This window comes from Impatiens glandulifera, chromosome 2 (genome assembly GCF_907164915.1).
Source record: "Impatiens glandulifera chromosome 2, dImpGla2.1, whole genome shotgun sequence".
NCBI lineage: Eukaryota > Viridiplantae > Streptophyta > Magnoliopsida > Ericales > Balsaminaceae > Impatiens > Impatiens glandulifera.
Window position 1 is genome coordinate 6,762,798 of NC_061863.1, and position 19,136 is coordinate 6,781,933.

At 29.8% G+C, this 19,136-nt stretch overlaps 2 protein-coding genes across 2 annotated transcripts; one reads left to right on the plus strand and one right to left on the minus strand.

Annotated features, from left to right (window-relative positions):
• Nucleotides 1-8,108: 8,108 nt before the first annotated feature.
• Nucleotides 8,109-11,332, plus strand: LOC124925484 (short-chain dehydrogenase TIC 32, chloroplastic-like). The gene is made up of 8 exons (XM_047465495.1): nt 8,109-8,244; nt 9,299-9,530; nt 9,621-9,700; nt 10,229-10,382; nt 10,508-10,586; nt 10,678-10,762; nt 10,917-10,963; nt 11,046-11,332. Exons 1-8 carry the CDS (start codon nt 8,139-8,141, stop codon nt 11,205-11,207), a joined length of 945 nt encoding a protein of 314 aa, XP_047321451.1. The 5' UTR covers nt 8,109-8,138; the 3' UTR covers nt 11,208-11,332.
• A 1,658-nt stretch (nt 11,333-12,990) lies between these two features.
• On the minus strand, nt 12,991-18,592 carry LOC124925483 (mitogen-activated protein kinase homolog MMK2-like). The gene is made up of 6 exons (XM_047465492.1): nt 18,350-18,592; nt 17,975-18,104; nt 17,656-17,793; nt 16,988-17,320; nt 13,481-13,664; nt 12,991-13,392 (listed from the first exon to the last, which is right to left on the minus strand). The coding sequence occupies exons 1-6, from the start codon at nt 18,517-18,519 to the stop codon at nt 13,220-13,222; spliced, it is 1,128 nt and encodes a 375-aa protein (XP_047321448.1). The 5' UTR covers nt 18,520-18,592; the 3' UTR covers nt 12,991-13,219.
• Between the last annotated feature and the right edge of the window lie 544 nt (nt 18,593-19,136).

Sequence of the window (19,136 nt, forward strand, 5' to 3'; positions counted from 1 at the left end):
TGTTAAGCTATTTTTCCAAGTAGTATTGCCCATTTATCTAATGAGACTCGAATTTTGAGCGTTTTTATTATATATAGGATTCGAATTTTGATTTGAGTAACATAAGGATCGACTTATCAAAGTTTTGATAATTTGAAGTTTTTTAGTAACGTCCGTTTATTTAATATGATGTGACATTTTTTATACAAATTGTATGACATCTGAAAAAAAAAATAATAATATAATTTTTCTCTTAGTCTCCTTTCTTTTCGTCTCTTCTTTATGTCTGTGTGTCTTCTCAAAATTTCTTCATTTCTTTATTACTCTATTCAATCAAATCAGATCTATATATGAATCTTCCGTAGAATATCACGTCGAATATCACGACTAACCATTCTAACCATTCTGACAACGAACCGAAGGTGAGTATTCTCCACTCATCTCCCTCTTTTGATTTAGAGTTTGATTCAGAATAATGAAGATAATGCATATTTTAGGTTTTGAAATGGATGTACTATGTTGAGTGTTGAATTTATTCTATTTTATTTCTTAAACCCTTATCTCATATGAATCCCGGGTTTCTCTCATATGGATCCCACTGATACATTCTAACTTAATTTAGGTTTTATAGTTTTACTCATCTAAGTAATACATTCAATTGCCTAATTTCTTATTGCTTGATTTTTGATACTCAACAAACAAATATGATAACATAGTTAGAAACTTGGAGAATCCTCTTTTGAGTTCATGCATTTGAAATCAGCAAAATCAAAATGTCAATGAATACTAAATATGTGTGCTTGTCATGTATCTGATATGTTAAATTATTTTTACTCCATATGTAGGATAATGTTCAGAAAGTTTTCATGACTTTGATCCTCATTGTTCAACACATTTTGGCTTCTAATGTTGATTATTGATTCGATTAAGTTCATTATATGTAATACATTCCGATGATTCAATTGTTTGACTATAGTTGTTTTCATTTAATTCATCATTGACAACTCACATATCTAAATATATATATATATATATAATGATACTTAAAGTCAGGGGCGAAACCAGATGAAAAATTACCTGGGGCTGACTCCAACTTGCATCTCAAATTTAACTTTTTATGCTCCGCTTTTTTTTCAATAAAATTTTGACGATTATGCCCTCTCAATGCACACGCTTGCAAAGTAAGTCACCGAGTGCTTTCAATAGTTGTTGTAAGCCGTAATCTGTTATTTTGTTTTTCATCTAAAGACTGCGCATTCAGTACTTTGTCAATATGACAAGGATATTCATTAGATTATCAAGATATATTCAACTGCCCTATTATGTGGTGAAATATTACATCATATATGCATAACAAAAGAGCATCTATCCCCATCATTAACTCGCTTTCAATATTTGAATTCATCTATTGTAAATGTATGTTTTTGGGATTGCTTATGTTCAAACAAGAAACATGAAAAACAAAAAGCAACATCTTTCAAAGGAGAGTATTCTAACCAAGTAAATATTTAAACCAATGACTTTGGAACCGTCGATTTTGATTTCCAAATTTGGTCGGCGGGTACTTATCCTTAATAGGTTGATATGACTCATCTTGATATAAGCTCGTCTAATTTCATCCCTTTGATTAAAAGAATATTTCCATATCGGAATACGTAATGCTGAATCAAGTTTAAGAGAACTTACATCAACATCAATTGTAGGAGATTTGTTAGGTTTTGAGTAGGGATATCAAATTCTTTATTTAAATACCGAATCAAACCAATGTAACTATTTTAACTTGTTTATTAATATTAATTTATATTTTTTTATAAATTTTTGAAATAGTTTAAAAATTAAGAAATATAAAACACTATTATTATTTTAACTAGTATGTATCACGTGCATTTGCACGAGTAATGATATAAAAAACCGTAAAAAAAATATTACGGTAAAATTTTTATGGGCGGGTCAACCCACAATCCGACTCAAATATTCATTTACTCTCACATATATCCAAATTAATCACAACTCTCGACCCGACAATCCAGACACTTTAAAAATTAAGCATCATTATATATATATATAGATTAGTTAGTTAAAAAGTTGAACTTATATTGTTAAAATGTCACGCGTTTATCAAATTTTGGGTTAAATTTAAAATATAAAGTGTTATTAGCCTAGTTGGTTAAAAGGTTGTATTTGTTTTGTTAGGTTGCAAGTTCGAACCATACATATAACATTTTTATTTTTATTTTTAACCGTTTTAAGTTTATGGGCGGGTCAACCCACAATCCGACCCAAATATCTATTTACTCTCACATATATATCCAAATTAACCACAGCTCTCGACACGGCAATCCGGACACTTTAAAAATTAAGCATCATTTTATATATATATATATATATATATATATATATATATATATATATATATATATATATTTATTTATATTTTACCCTTATAAATAATTTGTATTATTAATTATATTGAAATAAATAAAAATAATGTATAATTATTATATAAATATAATTTTAAAATAAATAATATTATTATATGATTTACATTATTTTATATATAATTTTTTATACTTTATTTATATATTAAAGTGAGGCCAGGGTTTGATCACCTCATTTTCACAATTTGATTACATAGCCAACTGGACTAAGAGCCACATGTTAAACACATGTATAAAATGTTTTATTTTAAGATTTTAATTTAGCACTCTAGCCCATACATGGCTCCGGTCATGCTTAAAGTCAACATGCACCACATTAATCCACATTATCATAAGGTATAATCCACGTCATCAAGTAATTTATCTCTACTCTCTCTTTTTAATTAAATTTTAAAGACTATAAATATATTTTATATTATATTATTTTTCTTTCCTAATTATTTTCTCCCTCATTAACTATATATATTCTCACTAATCATAAAATATATATATTTTTTATTAATAATTTATATATATATATATATATAATATATATATATATATATATATATTAAATGTAGTTACCTTATATATATATATATTATATTATTTTTCATCATTAATTTTATATAAATACATTTCATATTTTATTATACATCATTTTCTCTCCTAATATATATATATATATTTATATAAAATATTTTCTTTATTAGCATAAATGATTTTTTAATTAATATAAAAATAAATTAATTGGTAATAAATATTAAATACAAAATATATATACATACACAAAATAATAAAATTATTTCAACAATCTTAATCTTAAGTAGTCTAGCGATTAAAGTGTTCACATTCATGCTTAAGACCATGGTTCGAATCCCAAACCATGCAAATTTAGATTTTCATGAATGCATTGTTGACTATAATATATAATGACGTAATTTTTAAACAAAGGATACGAGTCATCTGAAAGTGTGAGGTTGGAATTAGTAGTTGATTTGACGAGCATTTGAAAGTATGAGGTCACGAAAATGGAGGTCGGATGGTGGGTGGTTTGTCGGAATTAGTTGTTGGTTTGGTGAACATTTAAAAGTGTGAGGTCACGAGATGGAGGTCGGGTGGTGGGTGGTTTGTCGATTGTGAGGTCGAAATTAGTGGTTGATTTGACGATCATTTAAAAGTGTAAGGTCGCAAGATGAAGGTTGGGTGGTGTTGGTTTGTCGAGTGTGAGGTCGAAATTAGTTGTTGGTTTGTCGAGTGTGAGGTCGAAATTAGTTGTTGGTTTGGCGAGCATTTGAAAGTGTGAGGTCGGAATTAGTGATTGGTTTGTCGAGCATTATAAAGTGTGAGGTCACGAGATGGAGGTCAGGTGGGTGGTGGGTGGTTTGTCGAGTGTGAGGTCGGAATTAAGATTAGTGGTTGAGTTTGACGAGAGATGAGAGATTTATCAATAATTGAGAGGTCAACTAAGATTGGTGGTAGTTCCCCGAGGGAATAAAAAAGACATATGAAAAAATGTGAGTCATAAGATGATGGTCAATTGAGGGGTTAAGTGGGGCGACGAAGGGATAAAATATATGTTAATATTAATTTTAGGAAAAAAGCTCACTTGAACGTATGTACTTGTACAACTGGCTCACTTAAACGTATGTACTAATAAAAGATCATTGTTTTTTAAACATAAGTACTATAAAAAATTGGCTCATTTAGCCTCTTTTAGTAACCATAATTACTTTTATTTTTTTAATTTATATATTTATTAATTAAATATTAATATATTTTTTCTCTCCTTCTTTTACATTAATTAAACTAGATAATTTACTTTATTATTAAATTTTTTATTATTTTTATATTAGTTTCTCTTTTATATTTCATCTTTAAGTTTAAATTTCTCATAATTCTTAAATTCTCAATTTTTAAAAAATTTTAGCAACTTATTTATGAATTTTATATTTTACTGTAATATTTTTTTTTTTTGAAGAATTTCTTTCTTATTTAATTTAATATGAACAAAAATGAAATTAATAATTTTTTATTTAAATTTTATTCATGACTTATAATAATAGTAAAGTGCATTGTTTTGTCTAATATTTGATTATTACTCTTTTGGTGTATGATAAATGAGTTGTTATTATTATCTAAATATTACTTTATTTATTTTTGTGTTGAATGATTTTTATTATTGAAAGTGTAAGTCATTGTTATATTTGGGATCAAACAATTTTAAAACAATTAATAATTAATGTTAATAGAAGAAAAAATATAAAGTTAAAATAATTAATTATGAATGCTCACATATATAAAATAAAATTAAAATAATTAATAATAAATACTCATATAAAAATAATAAAAGATTTATGAAAAATATAAAAATAAAGGGTTCATTTATTAATGAAAAAGAAAGAGAAAGAAAATATATTAATATTTAATTAATAAATATATAAATTAAAAAATAAAAATTAACTATGATTTAGTAAAAGAGGCTAAATAAGTCAATTTTTTTATAGTACGTATGTTTAAATGAATTTTTATTAGTACATTTCAGAGCTAATTGTAGAAATATATGTCTAAGTGAGCTTTTCTCCTTAAGTTTAAGATTAAATTAATTTTTTATAAATTAAAGTCAATTTAAAATTAATTAGATTTAAATAATATTTATTTTATTTAAAATATTTGTAGATAAATAATATTTTAAATATATTATTATCAGTGTAAATGCACGAATAAATGGTGTGCACAGTAAAAATAAAAAAAAGAAAGAAAAAAAAAAGAAAGAAAGAGCTGAATCAACCTATTGTGTTATCCATAAATAAATTATAAGTTTTAGTAAGGCTGAATATTCAGAATATCAGTTAATTATGATATAAAAATCTAATTATCATGTTTTATATATAGAAGTAGACTTCATATTCTCAAAGCTGAATTATAATCGGACATGATTTCAAAACAACCTAAAAAAATTCAGATCATAATTGGCTGATATTCTGACAATTCAACTTTACTAAAAAAAAAAAGAATTAACTTATTTATAGACAATACATTATGATGATTCAACTTTAATATTATTTTTATTATATACACCATTTATTCACCTACTAATGCATATATGTGAGTTAACCTTGATCCCATTGATAATGAGTATGGCCCATATAATTCGATTGGGATAGTTGCTTAACCATTCCACTCAATTTCCAAATCATATAGTTTAACTTATGCATTAGATGAAAACAACTATAGTCAAACAACTGAATCATTTGAATGTATTACATATAGAGAATTTAATCGGAACCAATAATCGACATTAGAAGTCGGGATTAAACTATTTAAACTATTTACCAAAATGTGCTGGACAACGAGGATTAAAGTCATGAAAAGTTCGGAACATTATCCTATATATGGAGTAAAAACAATTTCACATATCAGAATACATGAGAAGCACACATATCTAGTATTCATTGACATTTTGACTTTGTTGATTTCAAATGCATGAACTCAAAAGAGGATTCTCCATGCTTTTAAATATGCCATCATACTTGTTTGTTAAGTATCACACATCAAGCAGTAAGAAATTAGGTAATTGAATGCATTACTTAGATGGGTAAAACTATAAAACCTAGATGAAGTTAGAATGTATAAATTTGATCCATATGAGATAAGAGTTGAAAAAATAAAATAGAATAAATGCAACACTCAATATAGCACATCCATTTCAAATGTTCTTTTATAAATTATACTAGAAGAATCTTTTCCCCTAAAATAATGTTGAGAATAAAATCTCATTCGAGTCTGAAAAGGGCATAATGATTTTTACTCAAACAAATCTGTAAAACATAAAATACAGATCGGTCGCTGTAAACCTAAAATACACATTGTCTTCTCTATTCCTAAATCAAACCCAAATCGAGCGAGGAAGACGATTGAAGAATACTTAAATTTGTTGTCGGAATGATTAATCGTGATATTCGGCGAAAGATTCACATAGATCTAATTTGATTGAATAGATTACTGAAAAAGATGAAGAAATTTTGAGAGAAACTCACGGACATAGAGGAAAGGAGACTAAAAGAAGAATTTTTTTTTTCTCTTTTTGCCGAACGTCATATAATTTGTATAAAAAAATGTCATGTTTATAATTTGTATAAATAGATATAACACCAAAACTTTAATAGTTCAAGCTCGTTCAAATCAAAGTTCGAGCCTCATATAATAAAAACGTTCAAAGTTCGAGTCACATTAGGTAATTGAGTCATTAAGCATATTAAACATCTATCTTTTATCTTTTCAAATTGAGAGAATAATTGAATTAAATTAATTTAAAAAACTCTTTATAATATATTTTTTAATATAAATATGATCTCTCATAAATCATAATCATCGTAACCATGATCATCACTTCAACGTAATCGGCTGACCCTAGGGAAAAAGTCAGTTATGCGTCCGACTAAGGCCACCCCTATTATAGTATTCCTAAGAAAAACACAATGAAACAAGATTTGAACTCCCCACATTCATGTCATCTATTTCAATGTAAGGGTTCTAATAGCTGGCCATAAGGAAAGACAAAGCTAGGGTCCACCTTCCTTAAGGACACAATAAAAAAAAAGAAAAAAAGTGCATAATAAATTTTGAACCTAGACTCATCTTGTATGTATTAACATTAAATTTAGTAATTATACTAAATTATTTTTATTAGTTATTATAAAAAACTATTTTATTTAATAAATTTAACATATAATATAATTGTAAATTAAAAGTAATAATATATATATATATATATGGCCTACAACCCAAATCTGCCTTCTAAATGTATAAAGATTTGCCTTCTAAATGTATAAAAAACTATTATATTTAATAAATTTAACATAAAATATAATTGTAAATAAAAAGTAATAATATATATATATATATATATATATATATATATATATATAATTATTGAGGCTTAATTTTGAAAGTGTCCGGCCGAGAGCTATGGTTAATTTGGATATATATGTGAGAGTAAATGAATATTTGGGTCAAATTGTGGATTGACCCGCCCATAAACTTAAAACGGTTAAAAATAAAATTAAAAATGCTATAGGTATGGTTCAAACTCACAACCTAACCTAACAAGTACAACTTTTTAACCAACTAGGCTAATAACATTTTATATTTTAAATTCAACACCAAATTTAATGAACGCGGAACGTTGTAACAATATAAGTTCAACTTTTTAACTAACTAATCTATATATATATAATGCTTAATTTTGAAAGTGTCCGAATTGTCGGGTCGAGAGTTGTGGTTAATTTGGATATATATGTGAGAGTAAATGGATATTTGGGTCGGATTGTGGGTTGACCCGCCCATAAACTTAAAACAGTTAAAAATAAAATTAAAAATGTTATAGGTATGGTTCAAACTCGCAACCTAACAAAAACAAGTACAACTCTTTAACCAACTAGGCTAATAACATTTTATATTTTAAATTTAACACCAAATTTATAAACGCGGAACGTTTTAACAATATATTTTACTAGTTAAATATAATCATCCTTATCTATTCAAATAAAAGGGAATAAGTTAAATCAAACTAGTCAAAAGTATTAGATTTTTTTGTTGACTTTTCTTAGAACTTGTAATTGCTGAATCAAACTAGTCAAAAAGTATATTTAGATATTTTTGTGGACTTTTCTTCTTAAAACTTGTAAATTGTAAGTACAAAAGCTCCATTCTTCTCCGTTGAGTCTTCTTAATAAAATAATGTGGATTTTGGGAAGAAAGGGTCCATCTGGATTCTCTGCTCGATCCACGGCTGAAGAAGTCACCAAAGGAATTGAAGGATCTGGTCTTACTGCCATTGTTACAGGTTTATTATTATTTATTATCACGTGTCTCTTCCTGATCATCACTTCAGTTACTGTATTTTTAATATAAAGTTAGGAATCTAGCTGCAATTGCCAAATGACTTTTAAAAATCTATGTTCGATTACCACTAAGAACGCTTTAAATTGAAATTGGGATCAGGGTATCATCTTAAACTTCGCTTCAACTATTTTAATGAGTTAGATTTTGTTTTTAAGTTTGTTCTGATATTCTTTTTACTGTATCTAGTTTTGAATGAGAAAATCGCTTATAAGTATTTCTATTAGACTAATTTAGATGAGATAATATTTTGAAATATAACTTAATTACACTTTTGTGTTAAAATCTTAAAGAAGAAGTGTAAACTGAAATTGTATTAATGAAAGTTGTTATTCAAACATTACATGTCTCTCTTATATAGGAATTCAATATTAACTAATTAATCAAACTAACTAATCAGTTACTAACTAATTAACGATTTAATTACTATTTTTACAATTTGTTCTTCCTTGTCTTAATTACTATTTTTACAATTTGTTCTTCCTTGTCTTAATTACTATTTTTACAATTTGTTCTTCCTTGTCATATGGGCAAAACATGTTTACTTTCTCATCTATCTGCCTTGTGTAAAGTAACATATACTATATTTGACCACTTAACTAATGCATAATATTTTGTCTTTTTTTTTTTGGGTAAGTCAACAAGATAAAGTTACTTATCGAAAAGATAATGTGAGACTCATAACTCAGTGGTAAAGCGAAGAAACTCATGGATTCGAGTCTTCGTATGGAATGGAAGACAATTTACAAAAAAAAAAAAAAATGACTGCTAGGCCATGACCATCTAAGGTCATTCTTGGTGTGACTTCAAAATATGGAGATAAGAAAAATGTGGTCTTTCAAAGTTACACAATATTCATTATTGGATGCATCTATTTGGGTTTCATATTGTTGTAACTTAACACATTTGAAACTATCTGGAATTCATATTCATATGAGAAACCACCAATAAATTTCTTAATGTGTATAACTAAGTTGTGTTTTCAAACGACTGTGAAGGGGCGACAAGTGGAATAGGTGCAGAGACAGCACGCGTACTTGCTTTGCATGGAGTTCATGTTGTCATGGCAGTTAGGAATTTGGATAGTGGTGGGAAAGTAAAAGAAGAGATACTGAAAAATATACCAAATGCTAAAGTTGATGTTATGGAATTGGATCTCAGTTCTTTGGCATCTGTAAGGAAATTCGCTAACGAATACAAATCCTCGGGTCTGCCTCTAAATATTCTCATGTAATGTTATGAGTTCAGTTTATGATTCCTTTCTTTTGTTACTTTTTTGTTTTGTTTTGCTAAAAGGTTATTTATGTTCTTTGTCTGAAGTAACAATGCAGGTGTAATGTCTCCTTCTTTCAAGCTGTCACAGGATAAAATTGAACTGTTGTTTGCTACCAATCATCTAGGTGATTCGATCTTTATCCTTAACTGTTTTTCATTGTATAAAACAAATGTTCCTTCTCGAGCGAGTATTGGCATTGTCTTACATTCAGCTAGAGTAGTAAATGAGAAACACTTTCTGAATTTGGATCAAGATGAGAATTTGTCAATATGACTTAAGTTCTGTTTCAAACATGTTCTCATCGAGATCTAATACTTTACAGAAAAATGTGTTTTCAAATAAATTTATTCACAATTCCCATATAGATCCTGATTCACAAAAGTGTTTCCAAATAGGCACATTTTGGGTATGGGATTGAGTCTGGAAGAGAATATGTCCATAAATTTTCTTGGAAACATTTTTTTGTCAAATATTTTATCTGAATGTTGATTTAAATGAGATAATATTCTAAAATATAACTTAAACAGACATATATTCATAAATTTATTGATGTTTTCTTGTCAAAACTCAGATTCAGCTCCAAAAAGTGTTTCAAATGGTCATCTATTGAAATTGTTCATTACTTGCCTAAAAGTTCACTTCTTTATATCAGGTCATTTCTTATTAACAAACCATTTGCTAGAGATAATGAAAACGACAGCATTTGAGAGTAAAATTGAAGGAAGGATTGTTAATGTTTCGTCAATGGCCCATCAATTTATGTACAAAGAAGGAATTCCCTTCGATAAAATAAACGAAGAGTCAAGGTAACAGATGTTATATTAAGATTATTTGATTTTTAACCCAAATATGAAATAACTCTACATTAAACAATCTATGTAAACATGTTAATCTTCTATTCATGTTTTTTTCGTCGTTTTTATGTTCACAGTTACAATAGCAAATATGCTTATGGACTATCTAAGCTTGCCAACATCTTACATACAAATGAACTAACAAGGCGGTTTAATGTAATGAAAACTTAACTATGTTTGATAAATATATTATCAAATTTGATCTATTTTGACTCATTATGTTGTTTCTTTATTGTTTACTAACCAGGAAGAAGGTGTGGAGATAACTGCTAATTCTCTTAATCCTGGGCCAATTGCTACCAACCTTTTTCGTCATTACAACATTATTGATGGTAAATCTTACGCCACCCAAATATTAACAAATTTAACAACGTTTAAATTAAAAAAAGTCCCCACGACCCATTTAGAAACACTTTTTTACAAAATTTGTACCTTAATCTAATCAAACATGTATTTGATTTTTATGGGTTCATGTAACTATTGCAGGATTGGTTAGCACGGTTGGTAAATATGTAATCAAGAATGTTTCTCAGGTTTGTTAATACTAACTTTTTTGATTGTCCACTGAAAAATGTGAGGCTTTTTTTTATTGATTCGGTTAAGTTGGTTTTGAAGGGGGCTGCTACGACATGTTATGTGGCGTTGCATCCTCAAATGAAAGGGGTAAGTGGAAACTATTTCTCTGATAGTAACATATCGAAAAGGAGTTCTTTGGCGAAAGATGAAGAATTGGCAAAGAAATTGTGGGAATTCAGTATGAATTTGACAGAAACTTAAATGTGGCTTCTTTTTTGGTTTTGATGAATAATGAATGTATGTGCATTTGTCATTGTACTCATTTTAACTTTGTGCCAATATAAATATGAAATAAATGAACAGAACCCATTATCGGGTCTTCAGTAGATTCGAAGATTAATTTGACATCGGGTATTTATTGCACAAGAGGTCATGCATATATGTTCTAAAACGAAAGAAGAAAAAACAAATTGCATTTGTCCTAAGATTGAATATGAAAAAAATGTATTACAAATTTGATTGAGATTTCTTCGTTAAGTTCTTACCAAAATAAGTCTCGGAAAAATGGACCAATATGATCATACAATACAAAGACTTGTGCAACTCATTGACAAATATATTTCATATGGTGATATTGCAGGTATAAAAAATTGAAGAAATTGCCTAAAATTCACAAACCACATGTTTGCAGACGATGCCCTAGCCGAAAGAGGGTTATCGATTCAAGAATTTTGGCGTATTGAAATTCATGAATGTTCTGAATCGATACTGCCACGCATCAAGTCATTTTTTAAACCTCGATAAGTTATGTATCACTTTTAGCTGCAACACACAATTATCAATTCAACAAAATCTTTCTAAGTTAATTAACATAACTCTTAGTCCAAATGCAAGGATTTACATTGCTATACTTAAATAAAAAAGAAGACGTGTTAAAAGGTTGAGTTGAAAGTTAAACTTCTTTATCCAAGAGGCAAATCATTTCTCATTAAAAGCATCCTTCAATAATCACCAAATTACCTTATGAATATCTTTTAAATTATTAAGTATAAACAAGGTCATTAACTCGAGTAATCATACCTCAAAGTCATGTTAACGAATTGTATGCACCTAATACTTGAGAAAGAAGATGAAATTGTGTTGGAATTGTTTTATCTTCTATCAACGTTTGATCACGATATTGTGTGAATTTTAACTATTCTTCTCAGAAGGTAAAAAAGAAGAGAACACAATGTTGTGGCCAATTTTGAATAATGGGACTTTTCAGGAACCCAAAACAACCAAAATTTTCAAAATTAAAATATGATAAAATTTTGTGGAATATTAAAAATTCATAAAAAAATATTAGGTAGACTTTTCAAAAATATTCTCAAAAATCTTTAAAACATAATTTCTCTAAAAATATTGTAAAACTTAATAAAAAAATAAATCATTTTAAAGATTTTTAATCTGTAAGACCAACTATGAACCTAAGATTTATTAAAAGAAAAGTAATTATGAAACTCAATAATAAATAAAAAAAGTTGCGAAGAAAGTAGCAACAAAATACCATCTATAAAATATTTATTATTTTGAAAAGACTTTATAGAACTAAATCTAAATTTTAACCAAAAAATTCTTAAAAATAACTTTTGTGTGTAAGTCTCATTCAGATGTTAAAAAAATGAAAAATATTTTGAAACATAATTTAACTAAATACATATTCATAAATTTGTAACTTTTTCTCTTTCAAAATCAATTCCCACAAAAAAAAATGTAATTATTTTTTAATAAAAAAATATCATTTTTATTGAAATCGAGAGAAACACAAGAAACGTTCCTAAATATTTTGCAGAAAACAAGAGAGGTTTCGAATGAACACATCTCTAAAGTTTATTAAAAAAACCAACACAAACCCTACCATATTTTTGCAAAAAAGTTTCCCTTATCATTACAACAAAGTAGAATCTTTATTCAAAAACTTCCATAACAAAAGATATTAATGTATACCAGGCATAAACACTAGATTATCAAAGAGTTAGAATTATTTCATCTATATCCAAATAAAAGAAACAAAGTCATCAAAGATTCCATTAAGAAAAAAAAACTACAAATACATAGATATTTATTTCATTTTAGAGCCTAATAAACAAAGGATGATATAAAATACAAGATCTAACACAACAATACAGACAGTAATAATATTTGATAAAAGGTTTATGCAGAATTCAAATTATAACATCTCTAATACCTTTATTTTCCATATACACTGCATCAGCAAGACAAACTTTTTTTCAATTGGTAGGATTCGGATTGAAGTTTAGCGATTCCTGCCAGATTAACTCCCTGATGTCCTCCTCTGTAAATGTCGATTGTTCGAAATCAAAATGGAAAAGTCCAGGGAAGACCGGTTCATCGTTGATATCGTGGAGAGATGACAGGTAAGGATGACAGATTGCTTCTTCAACTGTGTAAAAACAACAGTGCAAAACATGACTAAGCATTTTCGCGAAAGAAACAATAGCCAAAGGTGACATATAACTTGAATACCATACCTGTAATACGTTTGTTTGGATCGAAAATCAGCATCTTCTCCATCAGATCAATAGCCAAAGGTGACATATTTGGAAATCTGGCGGAGAATTGTTGCTTCGGATACTTTGGAAGCAGTTTAAAGTACTTCCTCGCGTTATCAGCACGGAGGAAAGCAAGATCGGCATCGTCGGGTGAACCCAATAGCTGTTTCCAACAAATGAATCAGAAATGAAAACATTCTACTGTTTTTGAAATATTGGGAAAAAACTCGTATACAAATTTCCCATTTCAGCTTTTCATTCCAGTTTAGATACAAATGTTGATACCATGTTGTGCCATTAGAGATTAGGTCATCTTAGTTTCATGTATCTTTCGAAACTATTTCCCCGTTTATTTATCAATGTGAAATTTGTCAGTTTGCAAAACATTCTCGTACTTCTTTCCCTCGAGTTCATTATGCTGTTTTTAAACCTTTGCAATGTTAGTGTCAAAACTCACAACAATTATCGGTGGTGGTTTGTTTCATTTAACATGTCTTTGTGGAAGAAAATCCGAGGTTGAAACGATTTTCCAACAATTCTATATAATGATCCAAACTCAATTTCAAACTTCTATACAAGTCATTAAAACCGATAATGCTAAAGAGTTTTTTGTCCAAAGCTAGAACAATTCTTTATTTTTAGAGGAATTCTACATCTAAATTCATGTGTTGACACTCCCGCAACAAAATGGAGTTGCCAAAAACATGAATCAACATCTTCTTAAAGTAACTAGATCACTCCTTTTTGCTTCTAAGCGAAAAACAAGAATCAACATCTTCTTAAAGTAACTAGAACACTCCTATTTGCTTCTCATGTTCCAAAAATTTTTGAGGGAAGGCCTACTCTATTGCTACTTATCTCATCAACCATATGTCTTCTCAGGTTCTAAAATTCCAAAGTCCAATTTAAGCCTTACTTCAATCCTTTCCACTACAAAAATCATATAACATAATCTACCTCCTAAAGTATTCGGTTGTTCATCATTTGTTCACATTCACGCTCATAATCGTAGAAAACTAGCCATTTTTGAAATGCCTGAAAATATTTTGGCTACGCACCATCTCAAAAAGGTTACAGGTGTTATTCTCTCAATACTAAAAGATTTTACACCACAATGGATGAAAGGTTTTTGGAGAATAAATGCTATTATCTAGCTTCCGATATTCAGGGGGAGAAATCATTTGTATACCATAATTCATTTGATAATTCAAATTTAATTGAACCTCCAATAGCATATTTTTATTCCACGGTCGAATATTCTGTTCACTGCCGCTCCATATATGCTGTCCAATGCTGCTGATCCATTGTCTTCCAGATCAACTGCAACAGCCCAGATTCCTAATGTCTTCCAGCCCAACTGCAATTTCATTTGGGCCAGTATCTGCAACAAATCCTTTTCTCATTTCAACTTCTGCTCCACCTCTCAACTACTTCCATTACAACATCATCTTCTCCATTATAAAATCATCCACTTCTCTGTACATACTCAAGGCAAAGGAAAAGAGGCTGAGCACACTCATCACCACAACATCAATCATCGGAACTGAGTTCAAGTCCAAGAGATCATTTAGACACATGTATGTGACTTGAACATGATAATTATTTATCTACTTACGACAATCTTGATGTGCCTATTGCCTCAAGGAAAATAACAGGAACTTGTACAAAGCACCTGATCGGTAATTATGTCTCATACCAAAGGTTGTCTTCAAACTATCGAGCTTGCATTGCTAATCATGACAACACTAAGATTCCTAAAGATGTTAATGAGGCTCTCAAAAATATCCTCATTCGAAAGGGACAGTTTTGGAGGAAGTAGATGCTCTTCAAAAGAATGGAAAGTGGTTAATTTGTGACTTGCCCACATGATAAGAAATCCATGCAAGTGTATATTTAAAGTAAAGCACAAGGCGGATGGCTCAGTTGAAAGGTTCAAAACACGCCTTGTTGCAAAAAGGCTATATATGATATTGATTATCATGAGACCTTTGCTCCAGTGATTAAGTTGAACACTATCATAATATTATATGCATTAGCTGCAAATGATGATTGGCCGTTGTACAGATGTGAAGAATGTCTTCCTGAATGGTGACTTAGAAGAAATGTCCATGGAAATCCCTCCTGGCCTAAGAAATGACCTCAAGGAAACAAGGTGCGCAAACTTCACAAAAGTCATTGTACGGACTCGAACAATTCCCTCGTGCATGGTTGGATAAGTTTGTGAGATTTGTCATTAATAAACAAGTCAATCAGACTATGTTTATTAAAACTTTAAGGGAATCAAAGAAATACATTCTCATTGTAAATGTTGATGATATCCTTCTCACAAGAGATGATGATGAAGAACTTGCCATATTGAAGAAAGTTTTGGCAAGAGAATTTGACACAAAAGATCTTGGACATCCCATGTTCTTTCTCAGCATGTAACTGGCTAGATCAACAAGAGGTATATTTATGAAAACGCAAGATATTCTTGATTTATTGAAAGAAAATGAGTTGTTTGGTTGCAAACTAAGTGACACACCTATAACCCCTACAACAAAATAAAATCGGGGAAATATGATGTATTGATGTTCTAGTTGATAAGGGAAGATATTAAAGACTGGTAGGTCGCCTTATATATCTATCTCACACGACCTGACATAGGGTTTCTCATGAGTGTAGTAAGTTAGTTTATGAATTATCTCACTCAAGCTCACATGGATGTTGTTTACAGAATCCTAAGATACATTAAAAGGTACGCCAGGAAAAGGGCTAATGCTTTTGAAGAATCAAGACCATGATATTCAGATGGAGATTGGGCTGGAGACATTACCGATAGAAGATCCACATCAGCCTATTGTACGTTTGTTTGGGGAAACTTGGTTACTTGGAGAAGCAATTGGTTGTCTCTAGAAGTAGTGTTGAAGCAATAACTAATAGCCCTCACCCTCGAATTATGTGAAGGAATATTGATTCACAGAATACTAAAGGAACTCGAAACATGTGACAACAAAGTCATCAAGCTTCGTTGTGATAATCTATCTGCCATTAGTATCTCAAAGAATCCAGTCCATCATGATAGAACTGAACTTATCGAGATAGACAAACACTTTATCTCAGAGAAAATTGACACCAGGATTGTTGACATTTCTCACATACTATTCCGATTACAAGTTGCTGATATCCTCATCAAAGCACTTCCAAAGAGTATTTAAAGACATGTGCAACAAGTTAAGGATGTACAATTTGTACCACCTAATTTGAGGGGGACTGTAGAAATTACCAATATATAGTAGTGGACGTAATGGGTTATGGTTATGTCTTTAGTAAACCACACTTGATTTAATTTTAGTTATTCTTTGGTGTATAAGTTACTGTATGTATTTTATTTATTTAATACAGAAAAAATCAGTCAGTTAAGATTGTTCCCATCTCTCACTCTCAAATGCTCACAAGAAGTTTAAAAAAAGAGAAAATTGAAATGTGCAACATAAATAGCAATACCTCAGTTATAAGCTTCAGCTGATGAACATAGTCTTTGCCAGGAAACAAAGGTTCTCTGTTAAGAATTTCACCAAGAATGCAACCAACAGACCAAACGTCAATTGCACCAGTATAATCTGAACAATTAAGCAGCAACTCTGGTGCCCTGTACCATCGAGTGACTACATATTCCGTCATGAAATCTGTCTCTGAAGTTATTCTTGCCAATCCAAAATCCCCTATCTTAAGGTCACAATTTGCATTTAGGAACAAATTGCTTGGCTTCAGATCACGGTGCAAAACATTTGCTGAATGCACGTATCTCAGTCCTCGTAATAGCTGGTAGATGAAGTACTACAAATGTTTCCAACAAAAAAGAAAGAAAAATAAGTCATTATATATATAACCAATTTCACCAAATGGTTCCAATCGGTTTGTTTCAGTTTCACTGGATAGCTCATGACAATTAACCCTCTTGTGGGAGTCGGTCATGAGCAGGTTCCATGTAAAGGGGTTTTTTGCATCTCCGATTATTTATTTCTTTTACTGCTTTCATTCATTGATTTATACCATTAGATCTTAAATAAAATAAAATAAACTGTTTTCCTTTTCAATGAAATGAACTTTGTTTATAAAACCGAACTATTCATCAATGGTCAAAGTAATGGTGTTATGATATCTTGGCGAACCTGACAATGGTCATCAGTCAATGGTTGATCAGATCGAATTATCTGATGAAGATCAGTGTCCAACAATTCATAAACCATGTAAACATCTTTAAAATTCTCCTTGTTTGGTGGTCGTATTATGTCCTTGATAGCAACCACCTGCCATATCAAAAAAAAACTTCAACTTCAATCTCATGCTTTCAATGAGAAATTGATAATTAGACTATAAAGTCTCTTGCCACTAAACTATGTTTCAAAATGTTTCTAAAACTCTATTCATATCCATGGAAATACTAATAAAGAAGATCAATGAAAAATATAACATGAATTGAGATCTTACATTCTCGTGATCCATATGACAAAGGAGCTTGATTTCTCTTAGGGTTCTCTTAGCATCAATTACATTGTCAAATGCATTACCAACCTTCTTGATCGCAATCTCCTCTTTTGTCTCGGAATTCACAGCAGCACTGTAATCAAAAGTAATCTTAAAATTAAAAGTAAACAATTCTAATAGAGAAGATCTGTAAATCAATTGCACTAACTTTATAAAAGAAAATGGAAATAACTTTAAGAATCGAGATTTTAAGTAGCTTTATTCACATAAAAGATGAATCATAACTTTCAACTCATAACTTTGAACTCACGATTAAATTTTCTAAAAAGAGAGATTATTAACAAAGTGTAGAAGAAGATAAAAGACTGTATAGCTGACCAGACAAGACCATAGGCGCCTCTTCCAACAGGACGAAGTGGAGGAACGTATTTACGGGAAACCTCAAACATGTTTCCGAAGACATTGTAGCGAACATATTGACCTCCATGTGTTAGTACGCCTTTCATATTACCAACATCTCTTGAAGAAGAAGTCTGCTCCATAGCCATCTCTCCTCTCTCTCTCTCTCTCTCTCTGAAGCTTGCTAACTTGCACGCGGGGTTCTCTGAAATTCAGAGAAATGCGAATATGCAAAGTAGGTATTAGAAAAGAGTAATATATATATATATATGATAATGAAAGTGGACTTTTTTATTTTAAATTAATTGAATAAAAAAATGTAAATACATTTGTATAGGTTAATATTACATTTTGATTCCATTTCTTTTTTATAATGACAATGTTTCATTTTCATCTATCCTCAAATAAAAATAAAAATAAAAATAAAAATGGTGATGTTTCACTTTTGTGTATAAATGTTTTATAAGTAAGATAAACATGACACTGCATTGGAGAGAGAATGAGAGATGATGTGTTGCAATTTAATTGGGTGAAAAAATAATAAATTTTATTTATCTTCTCTCCTTACACTTTATCTTTTTTAAGGAGAAATTTGGAAATGACCCTTATAACAGGGGTAATGAGCGGGTGACCCGTTCATAATTTTAAATGCGCTGGTGACCACTTCATATTTTTTGACGAAATTGTCTCTGTCGTGAGACGCAACCGGATTTCTTGTGAAAAGTCCACAATTACGAGACGCAACTGGCGTTCGCGAGACGCAACG

Excerpts from the sequence above, each read along its gene's own strand:
- LOC124925484 (XM_047465495.1), top strand. The coding sequence starts at position 8,139 with ATGTGGATTTTGGGAAGAAAGGGTCCATCTGGATTCTCTGCTCGATCC. Across the intron at positions 9,701-10,228 it reads GTTTGCTACCAATCATCTAG|GTCATTTCTTATTAACAAAC; the intron begins GTGATTCGATCT and ends TCTTTATATCAG. Across the intron at positions 10,763-10,916 it reads TCATTACAACATTATTGATG|GATTGGTTAGCACGGTTGGT; the intron begins GTAAATCTTACG and ends TAACTATTGCAG.
- LOC124925483 (XM_047465492.1), bottom strand. The coding sequence starts at position 18,519 with ATGGCTATGGAGCAGACTTCTTCTTCAAGAGATGTTGGTAATATGAAA. Across the intron at positions 18,105-18,349 it reads GGCGCCTATGGTCTTGTCTG|TGCTGCTGTGAATTCCGAGA; the intron begins GTCAGCTATACA and ends TTTTGATTACAG. Across the intron at positions 17,321-17,655 it reads TGACTGATGACCATTGTCAG|TACTTCATCTACCAGCTATT; the intron begins GTTCGCCAAGAT and ends AAACATTTGTAG.